At 46.9% G+C, this 18,801-nt stretch overlaps 1 protein-coding gene across 5 annotated transcripts in view; it reads right to left on the bottom strand.

Annotated features, from left to right (window-relative positions):
• The window catches only part of ISL1 (ISL LIM homeobox 1), a 40,541-nt gene extending 21,959 nt beyond the window's left edge, over positions 1 to 18,582 (bottom strand). Inside the window, exons 1-4 of one of the 5 annotated variants that reach the window (XM_060761471.2) lie at positions 16,844 to 17,580; positions 15,120 to 15,309; positions 7,949 to 8,208; positions 171 to 454 (exon numbers count right to left, since the gene is read on the bottom strand). In XM_060761471.2, coding sequence (XP_060617454.1) covers positions 171 to 454; positions 7,949 to 8,208; positions 15,120 to 15,309; positions 16,844 to 16,871 — 762 coding nt within the window. In that variant the 5' untranslated portion in view covers positions 16,872 to 17,580. Of the gene's footprint in view, positions 1 to 170; positions 458 to 7,948; positions 8,209 to 15,119; positions 15,310 to 16,843 lie in introns of all 5 variants that reach the window. The other 4 variants (XM_060761470.2, XM_067464609.1, XM_060761472.2 and 1 more) reach the window with 4 other exon arrangements.
• Positions 18,583 to 18,801: the final 219 nt, after the last annotated feature.

Below are 18,801 nucleotides of genomic sequence, written 5' to 3' on the forward strand. Positions count from 1 at the left end.
AGAACTGAGTCATAGCGGTTGAAGTGATGGCAAACTGCATTATTTCTACAATGTAGATGCATCCACACACGAACACCCAGGGAACCAAAAGCGCCCCTCTCCGGCTTGAGCGCGGCTTCAGGCAGGGGCGCCCCCTGGAGGCCGGGAGGCGGCGGCGGCGCCTGACTCACCGTCTTGTCGTTGGGTTGCTGCTGCTGGAGCTGCTTCATCATGATGCTCCGCTTCTTGTCCTTGCAGCGCTTGTTTTGAAACCAGACCCGGATGACCCTGGGACTGAGGCCAGTCATTTCCACCAGTTGCTCCTTCATGAGGGCGTCGGGCCTCGGGTTGGCGGCGTAGCAGGTCCGCAAGGTGTGGAGCTGCTTCTCGTTGAGGACGGTCCGGACCCTGGTGGTCTTCTCCGGCTGCTTGTGGACGTGCGGCCGGAGAGCCGGTTGCCGGGCCGAGATAGGCTCTGCTGTAAAGGATGGAGGGAGGGAGGGAGGGAGGGAGGAAGAAAGGCAGGCCTGTCAGTGGTGGAGGAGGGGCACCCACACCCCCACATCCACCTTTGGCTGGGCCAGCATCTTAGCAAAGACATCCTCCACTCCATCTCCGGACATTTAGGTCCAATAGCAAGAGTTTAATATTTGGGGACGGAGGAGAAAAGCCTCCATACTCCCCCAAGCAAGCATTGCAGACACAACTCCTTTCCATCATGAAAGAATACACAATCAAAGCACTCCCGATCGATAGCCATCCAGTCTCTGCTGTAAACCTCCAGAGAAGGAGACTCCATCACCCTACAGGCAGCATGTTCCACTGTCAAATAGCTTTCACCATCCGGATTTCTCTCTCTAATATTTGGGAGGAATCTCTTTTCCTGCGATTTGAATCCATTGATCCCTGGTTTCCTTGACACCCACAATTCCAGGCTTTTTTGTCATTTAGTGCACCTCCAGAAAGGCCCAAAGGCCAGAAAATTCACTTCTGGGCCTCACCACCGGTTCCTGTTTTAGTTCCTTGGAGGAAGAGAGTGGATTTATTTCCTGGCTACTGAAGTATCATGGACACTTGCAAATGAGAGCGGTGGTTTGGGTGTTGGGCTATGACTCTGGAGACCAGATTCAAGTCTCTGACTGGGATTTCTGGGAGGCCAAAACAACTGGGGACCCACAGGTTGAGAACCAGTGCTCTAGTGTCTAAAGCTTTCTATCAGATCATTCCAAGAACCTTCCCAGACGACTAATTCCAGAACTTCCAGAACTGGCTATAAGTCCATGTTTGGTCACTGAAACCTTGACTTTGAGTCAGTCACACATTTTCAGTTTTAAAGAAAGGCCTTCTGAACAAAGCTTGACAAGAAAACCTGTGATCAGGTCTCCATACATTAGAAATAGCTTGAAGGCACACAATATCCACAAACAGCTTGGAAACTGTTGGGAATCAGCAAAGCCCCTTCTGAGATAAGCATGAATAGGAATCCGGGGAAAGGAATGCCTCCCTCTAATCCTATATCTAAGTCTAACTAATCATTGAGGACTGGAGACTTGTGCAGTCCAGGGATGAAACCCAACAGAAACTCTACTGCCAGAACCCCCTCAGTATCACCATGCTGATAAGAGTGGTCCAAACGACAACATTTCTAAATTGTCATAGAAATTGCTGATGAAGAGAGTTCTTCTGGGTGGTGAAAGTCCTCCAACAGATTATTTTGTCCATCTATGGACACTCTGAACTTCATGGAAGGAAGAGTCAGGAAAAAAGTCCAGCCCTTTCCCACCTTGAAGTATTTAGGGTTGTAGTGGAAACCAGGTAGTCATCATCTGGGAGTGAGTGAGGAATACACAAAGGCTTTTAAGGGAAGGAGGAACAGTATTGGGAACTTTCTACATTATACAATTATATCAGTTCTTTAATATGTTGCTATTACTGTATCCTATAGAATTCTATGTCTGATGAGATAGACCTGTAGGTCCCCAGATATTTTGGCCTTCAACTCCCAGAAATCCTAAATGCAGATAAACTGGCTGGGATTTCTGGGAGGCCAAAACACATTGGGGACCCATAGGTTGAGACCCAGTGCTATAGTGCCTAAAACTGTCTATCAGAGCATTCCAAGAACCTCCCCAGACGACTAATTCCACTACTTCAGAATAGTCTCAGTGGAATTAAACTGCTCTGTCTACTATGGCTGGGCTAGAGGAGTGCATAAGGACTTTGAAGAGCAATCTCATCCAGGGCTTAGCAGAGGTTTGAATGACAATACCCATCAGTCCCAGTGAGCATCCTCCACAGTGATTCCCCACCCTTGCCTGAAAAAATTGGAGGTTGTCCTAAAACAATTTAGTCCTAAAATATTTTATCAGTCTAGGAACCCTTCCACACTGCACAATTATAAGCACTATGACCCCACTTTAGTTATCGTGGCTGTATTCTATAGAATCTTGAGATATGTAGTTTGGTGCGGCTCTAACAATGATTCTTTAGGATGTTGGGCTTCAACTCCCAGAATGCTCAGGTGCCCTGACCAATGATCAGGGAATTGAGGCTCAAAAATTGAAGCTTTCTAGCTGATGATCAGTGGTTCTCAACCTGGGGTCCCCAGATGTTTTTGCCTACAACTCCCAGAAATCCTAAGGCTGGTAAACTAGCTGGAGTTTCTGGGAGTTGTAGGACAAAAACATCTGGGGACCCCAGGTTGAGAACCACTAAACCCTCTTGCCTAAACTAAATACCAAGATTCCATAGAACGTGGAATAACTGCTAGCTATGAAAGATCCCTGCAGAACAAAAGGGATTGCAAGAAGCCAACCAAATAAGTCAGGATCCAACTCTCCCCTCTCCCTTTGCATGTAGGGAGTCCCTTAGGAGTCTCCCCCTGTCTTTTACATCATTATGCTGCTCGCCTCAACCCCTTAGGGTACATCTACACAGCAGAATGAACACAGATTGGCAACATTTTAGGTGTCATGGCTCAGAGCTATGGAATCCCGGGAGTTGTAGTTTTACAAGCTCCATAACCTTCTCTGTCAAAGATTTCTGGAGTCCTAGTAAGTGTACATAAAGGTGCATCTACACTGTAGAATTAATGCAGTTTGATCCCACTTCAACTGCAATGTCTTTCAGTAATCGTGGAAGCTATAGTTTTGCAAGTCTTTCACCTTCTCTGTTGCAGAGTATTTGTGCTCTTTGGCAGACTTATCACAGGTTTCCCTTACATTAAGCCATGAAACTTAAAGCAATGTGAAAGTGCATTAATTCTACAGTGTAGATGTAGCTTTGGATTCCGCTATAGTTCTTAGGAAGGAAAGTGGTAATTCTATGTGCATTTACTCAGAAAGTAAAGTCTAGGAAACGTAGTCGCTTGCGGTATCATTGGAGTGATAGTTTTACAAAGTTTTTAATTATCTCTTCGAAATAGCCTTGGTTCCTCACCAAACTACAACTCCCAGGATCCCATAATGTTGAGCCATGGCAGTTAAAGGGGGGTCAAGCTGCATTAACTCCTCAGGACAGTTGCACCCCCCACAAACAACTGATTTGGGAAGAGTGAGCACTTTCGGTTTGGTTTCCAGCGGTGGTGAGAACAACACAGCCTGAACTCTCCTCACTTGGAAGCAAGCACAACTGAAATCGGTAGGAATTTTGTTCATAGTATTTATCCATTAAACCCCTTTCTGTTTCAGTATGGGCCACCAAGGAAGGTCCTTGCCTGATTTTGATGTAAAACGCTCGCAGACACACACAAACAGTCCAAAATTCAAACCCAATATTCACAGAATTCAATCCTTCTAGCTCCCAGGTGTGTGCCTATAGTATTGCATTCCAAGGGTGCATCTATTCCATTTGAGACCCAATTTTCCTCTATTAACTTGTGGACAGTATTAAATGAGAGCTTGAAGGGTTCTTTCCGTTCTAAAACTCGGTCTCCTCCACCTTCCCTTCTCAGGAAGCTGCAGACAGACTTCACTTCGAAGCTTTCATGCAAAGGAGGCCAGGTTTGGCAGAACCTCTGGGGAATGGAGGGTGTACAGATGCCGCCTTGTCAAGTGAGGGGAGACTGCTCTCTTGCCCCCCTTGGTTTTCCTGTTTTTCCCTCTGCCCTTTTCCTCCCCTCGTCATAATTCTGAAACATACAGCGACAATCCCCGTAGGGATAGCAAGATCCCACACATTTTGCTGACATTATAGCCTTCTACGACTGAATTCTATGGGTTAGACAGGCCTGGGCAAACTTGGGCCCTCCAAGTATTTTGGACTTCAACTCCCACAATCCCTATCATTCTCAGGCCCTTTCCTTTCCCCCCTCAGCTGCTTAAGCTGAAAGGAAAGGAAGGAAGGGGCCTGAGGCTGTTGGGGATTTGTGGAAGTTGAAGTCCAAAACACTTGAAGGGCCCAAGTGTGCCCATGCCTGGGTTAGACCCATGGAATTAGCTGTTGAATTGTCAGTTAAAAGTAGGGAAATGCATTGACATATGCTGTTAAGTCGAATTGGACTTATTAATTACTTATTATTATTATATTTATTATCATTTATTATTTACTTATAGGAACTCGAGGCAGTTATGTTGACTCTATAAATGACATATTCTAGGACTTCAACCCATGTTTTGCCCAGGGCTCTGGGTTGTATCAATCCAGCTGCAGTGTGGTTTTCCTTTTTTTACCAACCTTACAGATGAGAGAATTAGAATGAGAGGTTAAATTTCACTGAGTTCAATGGGACTTTCTTTGGAATACACCCGTGGACGCATGCCTACATAAACAATATCCAGGCTTGGCTTTTTCTATATACAGTGATTCCTATGGCGCTGTGCACTGACATTGGGAAGAAATCCTGGTGGGGAAGTCTTGGCTGGTGGGTGTCATGCTTCCAAAGAGAAGGGGACTGCTCTTCCAGGAAAGTTTGTAGTGTGTGACAAAAGTGAGTGGAATGGACCAGGCTGTGATGTTCAAAGTAATGCTTCTAAAGCGAGGGCGTTACAGTTTACCCATACATTGAAAACTGGTAGTTGGTGGCAAAGTCAAGACCACAACTATCCTCTCACATTCATTCTACATATGGAGAGATACATACACACACACATAAATATACACACAATGAGATTTACTTCTAATGTCAGGGCCTCATAGGAACCACTGCACACCTTCTTTGTCATGCAAGTTGTGGTCGCTCTGTGTTTCTCTTTCCCACCTCTTCTATTTACAATGCAAGATATGAGCACTTTATGATTATCTGGCCCATAAACCGGATAGTGCAAGACACACAGTTCTTATGTAAACAGGCACACATGCTTCTATTTATATTAAGCCAACAGATATATATTTTAAGTCTCTTTCTTTTTCCCCCCATTGGTCCTGTCAACACATGGTAGTATTTGCCTCCACGTGCCCCTCATACTAGATTGAAAGGGGGCGTTTGGGTTTGTTTGCTTGCAGTTAATGATGGGACAGATTTGGGGCTCAAGCATTTCCCAATATTTCTTTCACTCATTCCGACTTTCTGGCAGGACAATTCCATGGACAGTGCACTAGGAGGTACCAGCAGTATTTAGGGCGCAGCTACACTGTAGAATTAATGCAGCTTGATATATCACTTGAACCAGCATGGCTCAATATAAATAAAAGCTATTATTGGGTTTTTGTAAGTATTTCGGGCTATATGGCCATGCTCTAGAAGCATTCTCTCCTGACGTTTCGCCTGCATCTATGGCAAGCATACTCGGAGGTTGTGAGACTTCATAACCCCTGAGGATGCTTGCCATAGATGCAGCCTAAAGGTCAGAAGAGAATGCTTCTAGAGCATGGCCATATAGCCCGAAATACCTACAAAAACCCAGTGACTCCAGCCATGAAAGCCTTCGACAATACAATGCTATTATTATAATGCAGTTGGATCCTGGGAGTTGCGGTTATACAAGTTATTTAGCTTTTATTGCTACAGAGTGGAGGCGCCGCAGAACTACAAATCCCAGGATTCCATAGCACTGAGCCCTGGCAGTTAAAGGGGTATTAAACCGAAGGATCCAAGTGTAAGTCTAATTTCCTGACAGTCCAGTTCTTCAATACGGAAGTAGTCATTAGGGTACAAATGCAAACCTATCTGGGAATGAATCCCACTGAATGTCCCAATCCTTATTCCTGAGGAGACATAACTGGAATTGGGTTGTGAATTTTCTGTGAACAGAGCAGTGGTTCTCAACCTGTGGGTCCGAGGGTGTTTTGGCCTACAACTCCCAGAAATCCCAGCCAGTTTACCAGCTGTTGGGATTTCAGGGTGTGGAAGGCCAAAACATCAGGGGACCCACAGGATGAGAACCACTGCCTTACAGTAAGGTCCATGTGACTTGGGAGACCAAACCCTAGAGCTCTCTCTGCGGGAGATTTACTTTCTAGCAAACCCAAAAAATATATCAACTCGTTTCATTAATTCCAGTGGGAGAGAGTTCATATTATATGCCTCTTCTTTTCTTGGGACAGATCTAAAACTACCCCAAAGGCGCGAAACTGAACAAACCTTGGTTTTGTTTTGTTTGGATGGAAAGAGCAAACACTGCCTGGAAACATCCTCTGTTTAGTGACTATCTGTGTGTACACAGGCACACACCTCGAGATTTACAGCCTCGTCGCATAGGCTTAAACAGAAGCCCCACCGGTCACTGAAATATGTGTTTATAGGTTCACGGGTTTAGACAGCGTTGATAGCGAGGGAGAGATTGGTCCCTGTCCAGGACAACCTGCTCCCGTTGTGCTTGGAGGATGGGCTTTATAGTCTCCTTACTACCTCAGTAAACCGCCGAGATCTCATTCTTTCCAGCCTCTTTCCCACTTGGCGCCTCCTCAAGCTACAGCTCCCAGGATTCCATACGATTTAACAGTTTAAGTGCTGCTCATTCAGGTATGGGCAAACTTGGGCCCTCCAGGTGTTTTGGACTTCAACTCCCACCATTCCCACCATAAAATGCAGTTCAGTGCAATCCAAACTGCATGATATGGCAGTGTAGATCCAGCCAGAATTGGGGTGGGCGTTCACTGATAAGTTTTCCAAATAACTGATGGTGCAAGCCTTTGGGTGTAAACTCTGTGGAATTCTATGATAACACAACCCAACCAAAAACAAAAACAAAAAAACTCATGATGTCTTGGTTTTTAGGCCTGTTCCTGGGGTTATTTGTGGCACTGATTCAGAAAATTTCATTGGATAGACTGCATAAGGACGCTCCATGCAGTCATGCCGGCCACATGACCTTGGAGGTGTCTATGGACAATGCTGGCTCTTCGGCTTAGATGAGCACCACATCCCAGAGTCCAACACGACTTGACTTCATGTCAGGGGAAAACCTTTACCTAGACTGCATGCGCTCTAGTTTCTTGAAAATGGTTATCATGATGTTTTATGGGCATTGGAAGCAGATATGGGTGAACATACGTTCTGTGTCCCAAAAACTAGAGCTGATAGGGCTCTAGTGGTGCCATTTTTGGAATCACCAGGTCAAATACACCCAGAAACAGGTCTAAGACTTGTGAAACCCAATCACTCTCTCGCCCTAAGGCTTCTCTACCAGGTATGGGCCAACTTGGGCCCTCCAGGGGTTTTGGACTTCAACTCCCATTCCTAACAGCCTTAGGCCGTTTCCTTTTCCCTTCGAGGTATTTTGAGCCCTCCAGGAGTTTTGGACTTCAACTCCCACCATTCCTAACAGCCTTAGGCCCTTTCCTCTTCCCTTCCAGGTATTTTGGGCCATCCAGGAGTTTTGGACTTTGACTTCTACCATTCCTAACAACCTCAGGCCCCTTCCTTTTCCCCCTCAGCCGCTGGCCTGAGGCTATTAGGAATGGTGGGAGTCGAAGTCCAAAACCCCTGGAGGGCCAAGTTGGCCCAGGCTTGACTTATCCTGTAGAATGAATGTATAGCTTGAGGCCACTTCCTCCCCTGCTTGGCCCCTTGCCCCCCGGGGGCGCCTACCTGCCATCTGGAGGGGCCTGGCCGGGTGGAGGGGGCTGAGGGGGTCCCCGGGCCCCAGGCTGGCCCGCTCCACCACGTCGTGGTCCGCGCGGCAGAAGAGCCCGTCCTCCCGCAGCGCGAACTCGTCCCCGGGGATGAGCTGCCGGCTGCAGGCCACGCAGCGGAAGCACTCGATGTGGTAGACCTTGGAGCGGGCCCGCATCACGAAGTCGTTCTTGCTGAAGCCGATGTTGCACTTGGCGCACTTGATTCCGTAGAGCCTGCAAGGCGGGCGGAGGAAGAGGCCCAGGAAGGAGCAGGAGGAGACCGAGAAGGGAAAAAAGAGAGATTGAATCCCTTCCCAAGCGGGCCTTTGCTTCCCCAGGCATCCCGCGGCCCCCTTCCCGCCACTTCTTCTCTTCTCGGGGCCGCGCGCTTCTTTGGAGAAGCTGAATTCGGGCCCCGTCTACACTGAGGTTTGCATGAATGCGCTTTGAGGTGGCCGGACAACAAACGCCCAGGAAAGAGAGCCCTTCAGGCTCATTCCTGCTCTGTGTGGTTTGTGTCATCACCATCCAAGTCTCAACCCCGTTCCAGGATTTCTACTTTCTTCTCTACCGCTTTGAAACTGCAATAAATGTTCAATGTAGATGGAGCCTTAGTGACCCGTTCGCGTCAACCCTTCTGTTCTCTGGGTCTTTCGCTTCTTTGGCTAAGACGAATATTGTCTGTGCTTGATAATAATAATAATAATAATAATAATAATAATAATAATAATAATAATAATAATAATAATAGATTTAAAGATAGAACTGCAAAGACTCTGGCACAAGCCAGTAAAGGTGGTCCGAGTGTTGATCGGAACACTGGGTGCAGTGCCTAAAGATCTTGGCCTGCACTTAAAAACAATCGGGCGCTGACAAAATTACCATCTGTCAGCTGCAAAAGGCTATTGGGATCTGCATGCATTATTCCTGGGTACATCACACAGTCCAAGTCACTTAGGAAGTGTCCAACGTGTGATCCAGTACAAAAGCTAGCATAGTGATCTTGTTTGCTGTGTACCAATCTAGTTATGTATCTAATAATAATAATAATCATCATCATCATCCTAGACACTTGGGAAGTGTCCGACGTGTGTTCCAATACAACAGCCAGCATAGTGATCTTGTTTGCTGTGTACTAATCTTGTTCTGTATTTAATAATAATAATAATAATAATAATAATAATAATAATAATCTTAGATACTTGGGAAGTGTCCAACATGTGATCCAATGTAAAAGCCAGCATAGTGATCTTGTTTGCTGTGTAGTAATTTTCTTCTGTATCTAATATTATTATTATTATTATTATTATTAATAATAATAATAATAATAATAATCGTAGATACTTGGGAAGTGTCCAACATGTGATCCAATGCAAAAGCCAGCATAGTGTTCTTGTTTGCTGTGTACTAATCTTGTTCTGTATCCAATAATAATAATAATAATAATAATAATCCTAGATACTTGGGAAGTATCCAACGTGTGATCCAATACAAAAGCCAGCATAGTGTTCTTGTTCTGTATCAAATATAAATTTTGTGTTGACCTGGGGGAGGGGTCTTTCTGGCGGGTCTCTCTCCCACCCAAGAATGCATTAATGAGCACCCACAAACGGGCATCTATCAAAACCCAAAGCATTGCCTTTGTGCCCGCATCAACTGCGCTGGCTGGAGTGACCACCAGCAGCCCACCCAAGAACCGCAGGAAATAAGGAAAAAATCCCGCAGGATGCAATCCGGGTCCTCCCGTTGAGAGAAAACCCCCGTGAAAGCGGCTTAGGTGTGTGTTCCCCATTTTCCAGCCCTAGAGCCTCCCTTAGGATCCTTGGGGGGTCGGCGGCAAAAGAGAGGCGAGGCTTCAACCAGCTACGAAGCTGGACCCACCTAGATGGGGGTGCTCCCGTCGAAAGGAGCACCCACAAAGAAAGAGGGAAAACCTTGATTCGGAAGATCCTCTTTTCTTTTTTTGAAGCAGGACATTATTGTTGACTAAGGACATTATCTGAGTGTGGACTCAGATATCCCGGTTCAAAGTAGATATTGTGGGATTTTCTACCTTGACATTCTGGGATATAGGACTGTGTGGAAGGGCGCCATAGCTGAAGTCTCTGTTCCTCTATAACCCGTAACAAAAGGCAAAGACTGCGGGCCTTCCATGGGATACATTGTCTTTACTCAGAAGTAGCCTAAATGGAAACCCTGAGCGAGTATCAATACACGGAAAATCGGGGTCAAAAGCATCCTGGGCGCCTTTGTTTCGGCCTTGAATCCCCCCCCCCTCAAAAAAAAAGCATTCGGCAGAATGTGTTACCCTCCAGTTCTGAACCCGTTTTTTCGAGTCTAAATCGAGGGTCCTTCCACACCGCCATATAACCCAGAATATTAAGGAGGAAAATCCCACAATATCTGCTTTTGAACTGGGTTATCTGAGTCCACACCGCCATATATTCCAGTTCAAAGCAGAAGATGTGGGATTTGCATGATGTGGAAGGAGCCCAAGACTTCCACAAATACAGAGCTAGGCCAGCACATTCTAACTCTATCTTCTAACTCAGCATTGAATAATAATAATTGAATAATAATAATAATTCCACCCTCACCTCCAAGCCTTAATGGGCGCTAGAGGAAACCAAGGAGAATATCTTCCCAATATTTATTATCTTGGTGCAAACAAGGAAAAGATAGGAGTGAAAAGAGACAGGGCTTAGGCACAGGCAGGTTTGGTTTGAAGTGCAGCCACCAGCAAACACTGGCCTTGAGAAATCCCAAACACAAATAGGCACCTATTAGAGTGCCTGACTCAAATAGGCATCCAGTCAACCAAATCAACCAGGGCTCTTCCAAATGCAGGAAAATCCCAGAAGGGTCCTACAGTAGGTTTTTGAGATATGTTTTCTTCCCCTCCTCCGTCCCATGGCACACAATGCTTCCTCGCCTAAAGGTTGGCGGTTTCATGCCAGATCCACAAAGTATAGGGATGCAGGAGTATATTCCCACAGTGCTGACAAGCAATCTTTCTCCCTCTCCACTTGAAAATCAACGAAGAGTTAGAGGTATTAGATAAATGCATAGTTAAGCCTGAAGTCTTCACTTGGGAGGCGGGGGAAGGCATAGGACTTCCATTGGACTCAATGCGATTTACTTCTGAGTAAACACTGCGCGATTGAAACGTCCACACATCTAAATAAACTCCCCCATCTTCTGCTTTGGACTGGAATATATGGCAGTATGGACTCAGATAACGCAGTTCAAAGCAAATATTGTGGGATTTTCTGCCTTGATATTCTGGGTTATATGGCTGTGTGGAAGGGCGCCAATATACCCCTGCTTCTTCACTCTGCTACTGAACTGGCTCCTGTTTTCAACTGGGGTTTGAGCACATTTCCCTTCTTGCATTTGAGCCTTTCAAAGCCATGGGTCAAAAGGCTGCGATTCCAAGCAGGCTGGCACTCGTGTTGCCAGTCAATGAAGATTTGCCCTGTGCACACATGCTGTGTTCATACGTGTGCGCACAGTCTCAAAGAGATACTGTTGTTAACTAACGCCAAGTCGATATATGGCCGCCTCATCAATGAGAATCCTATATACCCGGTAGATGTATATCTAAGGGCCCTTCCGCATAGAATAGCCCAGAATATCAAGGCAGAAAATCCCACAATATCTGCTTTGAACTGGGTTATCTGAGTCCACACTGCCAGTTCAAAGCAAATAATGTGGGATTTTATTCAGCTGTGTAGAAGGTGCCCTAGGGTCCTTCCACACAGCCCTATAATCCCAGGATACCAAGGCCGAAAATCCCACATTATCTGAGTGTGGACTCGGTTCAAAGCAGATATTTTTCTGCCTTGATATTCTGGGATATAGGGATGTGTGGAAGGGCCCTAAATCATTGCACAGTTCCAGGACTAAATGTTCTGGAAGTCAACGGAATGTCAGAGTAAACAGAGTGAGAATCAGAACAGAATCGGGATTTAAGACCGGGTGCTAAACAAAAAGGAGATTAATCCAACATGCAAGACGTCTGGCAGCACTGGCGCAAAATACATTCTGAGGCCAATTTACTTCGAGCTTTCCCTTTGGCTTGGCGAGAAGATCTTTGCCAGCCAAGCCAGCGGGAGATTTGGACATGGGACTAGAATCGGGGAGTTTGGCAGGCAAAAACTCTCAAATGGGTCCGCATTTCTGGGCAAAGGTGTGCAAAAAGGCTCCAGAAACTCTTTCTGGACGTGACTTGGGACCGGGGAAAAAAGGGAGAGGGGTTATTTAGTCTTATGCCAAGGATTGACTTGCGCAGGTAGTCAACTGTATAATGTGTTTAGAAAGCGGAGGAGGGAAGGTTGGCCGGAGTCGCAGAGATTGTAGGGGGCCATTCCGAAATCAGGAAGAAGTCGCTCTCTAAAATATTGTCTCCCTCCCCAATGCAAAAAACAAACAAACAAAAAATAACAACAAAAAGATGGACGCAGACCAGTGGGTTGCTCTCTTGCCAGTTGTTTGCCAAGAGACCTTAACACAGGAGAAATTTCCGTCGGGTTGGATTGCCCCTTGAGGTTAGATTTCTTAGGACCCTTCCACACAGCCCTCTATCCCAGATTATCAAGGCAGAACACCCCACATTATCAGAGTGTGGACTCCGATAACCCAGTTCAAAGCAGATACTGTGGGATTTTCCGTCTTGATATTCTGGGATATGTGGCTGTGTGGAAGGGCCCTCAGAAATCACCCAGTTGGTTCCTCCGATGACAAAACTGACTCCACAAAGCCCCCCAGGAGCCTGGTACGATCTAAATTAACACCCTCTTCAACAAAAAATAAAAAAGTAATCCAGAGAGGGTGAGAGAAAGAAAGGAAAGACAAGGAGTGCCTAAAAATAAATAATATTCCTGACTTTTTCTTCCTCTTTCCTTGGGTCTCACCACAATGCCAGGCGGCTAACATCGCCGCATTAGAAAAAAAAACCCAAAACCAAACAAAAACAACCGGCTCCCAGATTTCCAAGGAAGGAAGGAAGGAAGCTGTTTCATTATCTAAACGTCCCGATTGTTGGCCAGCAGATGAGGGGCAATTTGATCTCGCCTGTCCAATTCGTCAAGCCAGATAAGATAAGAAGGGAGAGGCAACCCGAGAGCCACCAAAGAGTTAATATTTAAAAAAAGATTCGCTATCATATCGACCTCACAACCTCTAAGGATGCCTGCCATAGATGCAGGCGAAACGTCAGGAGAGAATGCTTCTGGTCACACAGTCCTGAAGACTCACAACAACTCATTCCGTATAATTATTTTGCCTTCTTCTGTTGTTCCAACCACCCCCCTCCCTCCTTCCCAATTTGAAGTCCCCTCCGCTTCTTTATTTAGCAGATTGTTACCATTGCCACGCTACTAATGATGATCTCTTCCTAATAATCTCCCTCCTATCCTGTCCCAAGGACAGCCGGGGGAGGAAGGAGAAGCCCATTTCTCAGGCTCCCTTATCTCTTTCTGAAGAGGTCGAGGGCCCGCTTTTGCACGGGCCAATGTTGTGCCGCTTCCCCTGTTGCATCTACATGGGCTAAAGATCTCAAATCGCAGTCCCAGCCCTGCAGCTGCGAGGCAGGCAAACAAGGCCTAAAGGCCGCGCACTTAATTACAATTAGACTAATATTAGCTCGAGTGGAAAAGAGGCGAGGGGAGGGGGGTTTGCTGTAAGATAAGAGGGTTTGTTGGTGCAAGGGGACCAAGGACAAAATGCTACCCCCCCCCCACCACCACCAAATAATAAGCCCAGGCCTTAAATCCAAAGGGTTAATTCCACCCAGAGCAGAGCTCTCTTTCTCTCCTGCTTTCAACCTCAAATGAAGGTTGCCTTCCAATTAGGCCTCCAGCTGGGACAAGGGGCTGGGTTTGAGAACCCACGGGGTCAAGAGAGTCTCAATCCCTGGGGTCTCAAAATCCAACGGTAGCGCCTCTCCTTCCAGCAGAGGCTCCTCGGTTTAAGGTCAAGGCCCCGATCCTATGAGGTTTACTCCACAGAAACAGGACACCTTCCTTCTCCAAGGTTGAGGCCCAGAGAGAGAAGGGAACCCGCTCTAGAAGGGATGCTTCCGCGCTGAGGCCTCATCCTGCCTCCATTTCCCCGGAAGGTAAATAAAGGAAATATGGACAGGACATTTCCTGAAGCTCCCAAAGCCGGTGCCTTAGAGACCTCAGCCTTGCTATGCTTAGAAAGGCACTTGGACTGGTTCTACATTGTATTGTCGAAATGGCCAGAATCACTGGGTTGTTGCGTGTTTTCCGGGGTATATGGCCGTGTTCCAGAAACATTCTCTCCTGACGTTTCGCCTACATCTATGGCAGGCATCCTCAGGGGTTGTGAGGTCTGTTGGAAGCTAGGAAAATGAGGTTTATATATCTGTGGAATGTCCAGCGTGGGAGAAAGAACTTTTGTCTGGGTTGCTGTAAGTTTTTCGGGCTGTATGGCCATATTCCAGAAGCATTCTCTCATGATGTTTTGTCTGCATCTATGGCAGGCATGCTCAGAGGTTGTGAGGTCTGTTGGAAATTAGGAAAATGGGATTTATATATCTGTGGGATGTCCAGGGTAGGGTGGGAGGACTCTTGTCTATTTGGATCTACATTGAATTGCATTATAGGGGTCTTCACTGACCATATAATGCAGTCCAAGCTGCATTATATTCCAGTGTAGATCCAGCCTGTTTGCCAATTGAACTTCCAGGTTCTAAGGACGTAGAAGCTCTTGTTTATTTCCCTGGCCTCGTCCATCGATGTTTACAAAACTCAGTGGAATAAAACACTTGGAGGAGAGAGAGAGTCCATCTGCACAAAGCTGTGCCAAAGAGAGAGGACTGGTGATGAAGCAACCTGCCTATATGGTGTTTCAGAGGGGGAGGTTTCATATACCTGACATTTATTTTCCTTGTGGCTTTTATTTCCATCTCATGGACGTTTATTTCATCTTGGGGGGAGGGGGGATTTATTTCCCACAAGGCGTTCCCACCCCCACTCCAGCCTCCAAAAACAAATGTAAACAAGCCCGAGCAAGACTGCCTTTGCCTCTTTCAGGGCAACTGCGTGGGGGAAGGAAGGAGGAGAGGAAGAGATCGAGAGAGAGGGAGAGAAGGCAGAAGGGACGAAAGGGAAGCCTCCTACCTGATATAATCCCGCTTGCAGTAGGTCTTCCCGTCCCTAACAAAGCAGGTACACGTCTCGTCCAAATACTGGTTACATTCCGCGCACTTCAAGCACGCTGCGTGCCATTCCAGGTCCGGGGAAACCCGCAGGATATACTGGTCGTGGATCTGGTTCCCGCAGCCCACGCAGAGGGAGATCAGCCGCTTCTCTGCAAGGCAAAGGAGGAGAGACATGACGAACCCCACTCTCTCTCGCTCGCGCTCTCTCTTTCTCGTGGCCTCTCTCTCTCTCTTCCGGCCAGAAAGAAGACACTTGAGGAGCCTCGGTCACCCGCGTTGCTGCTGCCGTGGTTGTTGTTGTTGTTGTTGTTGTTGTTGGGGACTCGGGTTGCGCTCTAAGCGGGGAGGGGGAGGAGGGAGAGAGATCCGAGTGGCCTTTTTCGGAGGGCAATGGGAGCAAGAGCGCGCGTGTGTGTGTTGTGTGCCTGTGCCTCGGTCATCAAAGGCTCCTCTCATTGAGAAAAAAAAAAAACAACAGAAAGAAAAGAGGCGGATCGCCTTCCAAAGCAAAGAGGGCATAATCAGGAAGGGGCAGAATTTACACGCCTTCTTTCCACGCAGTCAAAACACCCCCCTTTTGGACGTCTCCCCCAAAGGGGGGAAGCAGGAGGCAGCAGGGGCATTGAGAGCCCTCTCAATGGGGTTTGGGAAACCATGTGTCTCTGAGTTACCAGTTCTCCTCCTCCTTTTTTTGTTTTTTGTAATTTCATTCACCTTTCTTTCCGGTATGGAGGGGGGGTGTCCAACCACATTTGGACAGATTTCCCCTTCCCTCCAAATGTCTAAAGAGCCAAAAGAGCTCAGGGTCTCGCTCCGAAGCCCCAGTTTCCCGTGGAAATGTCTCCTTTCCAAAGCAGCCCTCCCTGAGAAGCCCCTGCCACAGTCGTTGCGGGAATTGAGGGGGAGGGGAGGCATGGAAAGGGATCCGGATTCTTGCTCCCTGCGCCCTTCCCTCCCAAACATGCGCTCCTTTCCATGCCTTTGCAGGGAACTCCACCGCCTGGATGGGATTGTCCTTCTCTAGCAGAACTTACTTCCAGCCGAGGGGTTTGGGATCACCTGGCAGAGGCGAGGGATCTCTCTGGACAGGAGATCCCCATGCCTTCCCAATTTCTCCGTTGGGGCCCGTCCCCACCTTCTTCCCCATTACTATTGGCAGTCAAGGTTGCTTTTCAATGCCATCCCAGCAGTTAAAGGTGGTTGGAGCCTCACACAAGTCCAATGGATAATGCATATATATAGTTAAGTAATAATAAAAAGAATGGTGGTTACGATTACTTTCAATAATAATAATAATAATAATAATAATAATAATAATAATAATAATATAAATAATATATAATAATAAAATAATGTAAAATAAAATAATAACAATAAAATAAATAAAATAAATAATATAATATATAGTTAAGTGACAGTAAAATGAATGGTGGTTACGATTACTGCCAATAAATAATAATATAATAATAAAATAATAATATATAATAATAAAATAATGTAAAATAAAATAATAAAATAAATAATATAATATATAGTTAAGTAATAATAAAATGAATTGTGGTTACGATTACTGCCAATAAATAATAATATAATAATAATAATAATAATAATAATAATAATAATAATAAAATAATAAATAAAATAATATACCGATGATGATAATGATAATACATCTATTCTTACTTTTCGGTGGGTCTCCCATATCTCCCATCTCTGTGAGAGGGTACAGAGTCCACAGTGGAATGGTGCACGGTTGCGTTGGGACTTCCCAAAGAAGAAGAAGAGGAGGAGGAGGAAGATGATGATGATGCGAAGAGCAGCAATAGGAAGAAAGTCACGCGGAAGAGGCTGCCAAGGCGAAGAAAGGGAAGCAGTGCCGCTTGTGGGGTGCCTCTTCTTGGTGGAGGAGTCCCAGAGGAAGACGGGGCTCAGGGCTGGGCTCCCTTAGGGCCACGGCGAGGCTTCTTTTCCAAGTGTAGAGGAGGACACGGCCGTGGCGCGGGGACACGCGAGGCCAGGCGCCCCCTCCCTGCGTCCCTGCCGCCTTCCCCGCCCGAGGCGCGAGTGGCCGGAGAGGCGCTTGCCCGGACGCGGCGCGGCCACCAGCCAGCCAGCCAGCCTGCCTCCCTCCCTGGCTCCCGCCTCCCTCCTTCTTTCTTTCCTTCCTTCCTTCCTTCCCTCCTTCCCTTCTTTCGCTCGCTCTTCCTTATCTCTTACTCAAACTTCTCTGCTCCAACTCGGCCCGCTCGCCATTGGTCGGCGTCGGCCGCGGGGACGTCAGGCTTGCTGGCCGCTGATTGGCCGGGCGGGACGCAGAAGCAGCTGTTCTGATTATCATCTTTCAGGGGCTGGAGGAGGGAGAAAGAGGGGGACCTGGAGGGAGAGACATCGTAGAGGGAAGGGGGAGAAATGGGGGGGGGGGGGAGAGAGGGGGAGAAATACTAGAGAGAAGGGGGAAGAGGACCAGGGAAGGAGGGAGGGAGGGAAACAGTCCTTTCAGAAAGGGAGGCGGAAGAGGGAGAGGAGCTGAAAGAGAGGGGTAGACATGGTTGTAAGGGGGAGAAAGAGGACCAAGAGGGAGGGGAAGGACCTGAAGGGGGAAGGAGAGAGTGAGGGCCTGCAGGGATGTGGGGAGAAGAGTTGCAGGTGGGCGAATAGAAGAACTGGGGGGAGAGAAGGAAAAGGAGAGGTTGGAGAAAGCCCAGGCAGAGCCTGGAAATAGGGGGCGCACAAGAAGAAGAGAGTGGGGATAAAAAGAAAATCGGGGACAACTTTCCCCTTCTCACCCCATTCCCGCTCCACTCTTCTTTTCCACCCTTAATCCTTGCACTCTCTCTCTGTATATATATATAAGATTATGGGTGGAAGAGAATGGAGAAGAGGAGGAGAGGAGGAGGAGAGAATGGGGAGAAAAAGAAAATCAGGGACAACTTTCCCCTTCTTACCCCATTTCCAATCCTTGCTCTCTCTCTCTGTTTATATATAAAGTATTATGGGTGGAAGAGAAGAGTGGAAAGGGAATGGAGAAGGAGAGGAAGAAGGGGAAGAAGAGGAAGAAGAAGAAGAAGAGGAAGAGGAGGAGGAAGAGGAGAGTGGGGAGAAAAATAAAATCAGGGGCAACTTTCCCCTTCTCACCCCCTTCTCTCTCCACTCTTCCACCCTTCAATCCTTGCTTTTTCCCTCTCTCTCTACCAAGGATTAAGGGTGGAAGAGAAGAGTAGAAAGGGAATGGAGAAGGGGAAGAAGAAGAAGAAGAGGAGAGGGGCGAGAAAAAGAAAATCAAGGGGCAACTTTCCCCTTCTCACCCCATTCCCTCTCCACTCTTCTCATCCACCCTTAATCCTTGCTATCTCTCTCTCTCACTCAATCTATCTATATAGGATTAAGGGTGGAAGAGAAGAGTGGAAAGGGAATGGAGAATACATACATACACACACACATACATATACCTCTTCTCCCTCTATCTCTCTTTAGACCCCGCCTCCCCTTTCATTGGATTATAAAGCAGGCAGCTGTCTTTCCCTGTTCTCTCTCAATCTGGGGTGTTTTTTTTTCAAAATGTGGAATTTCTTTTTCTCCCCCTTTTGAAGGGGAAGCAAGGCTTTTCTCCCCGAAGCATCCCCTTCTCCTCGTCCCCTCTC

The sequence above is a fragment of the Anolis sagrei genome, chromosome 2 (genome assembly GCF_037176765.1).
Source record: "Anolis sagrei isolate rAnoSag1 chromosome 2, rAnoSag1.mat, whole genome shotgun sequence".
In the NCBI taxonomy this organism is placed as follows: domain Eukaryota; kingdom Metazoa; phylum Chordata; class Lepidosauria; order Squamata; family Dactyloidae; genus Anolis; species Anolis sagrei.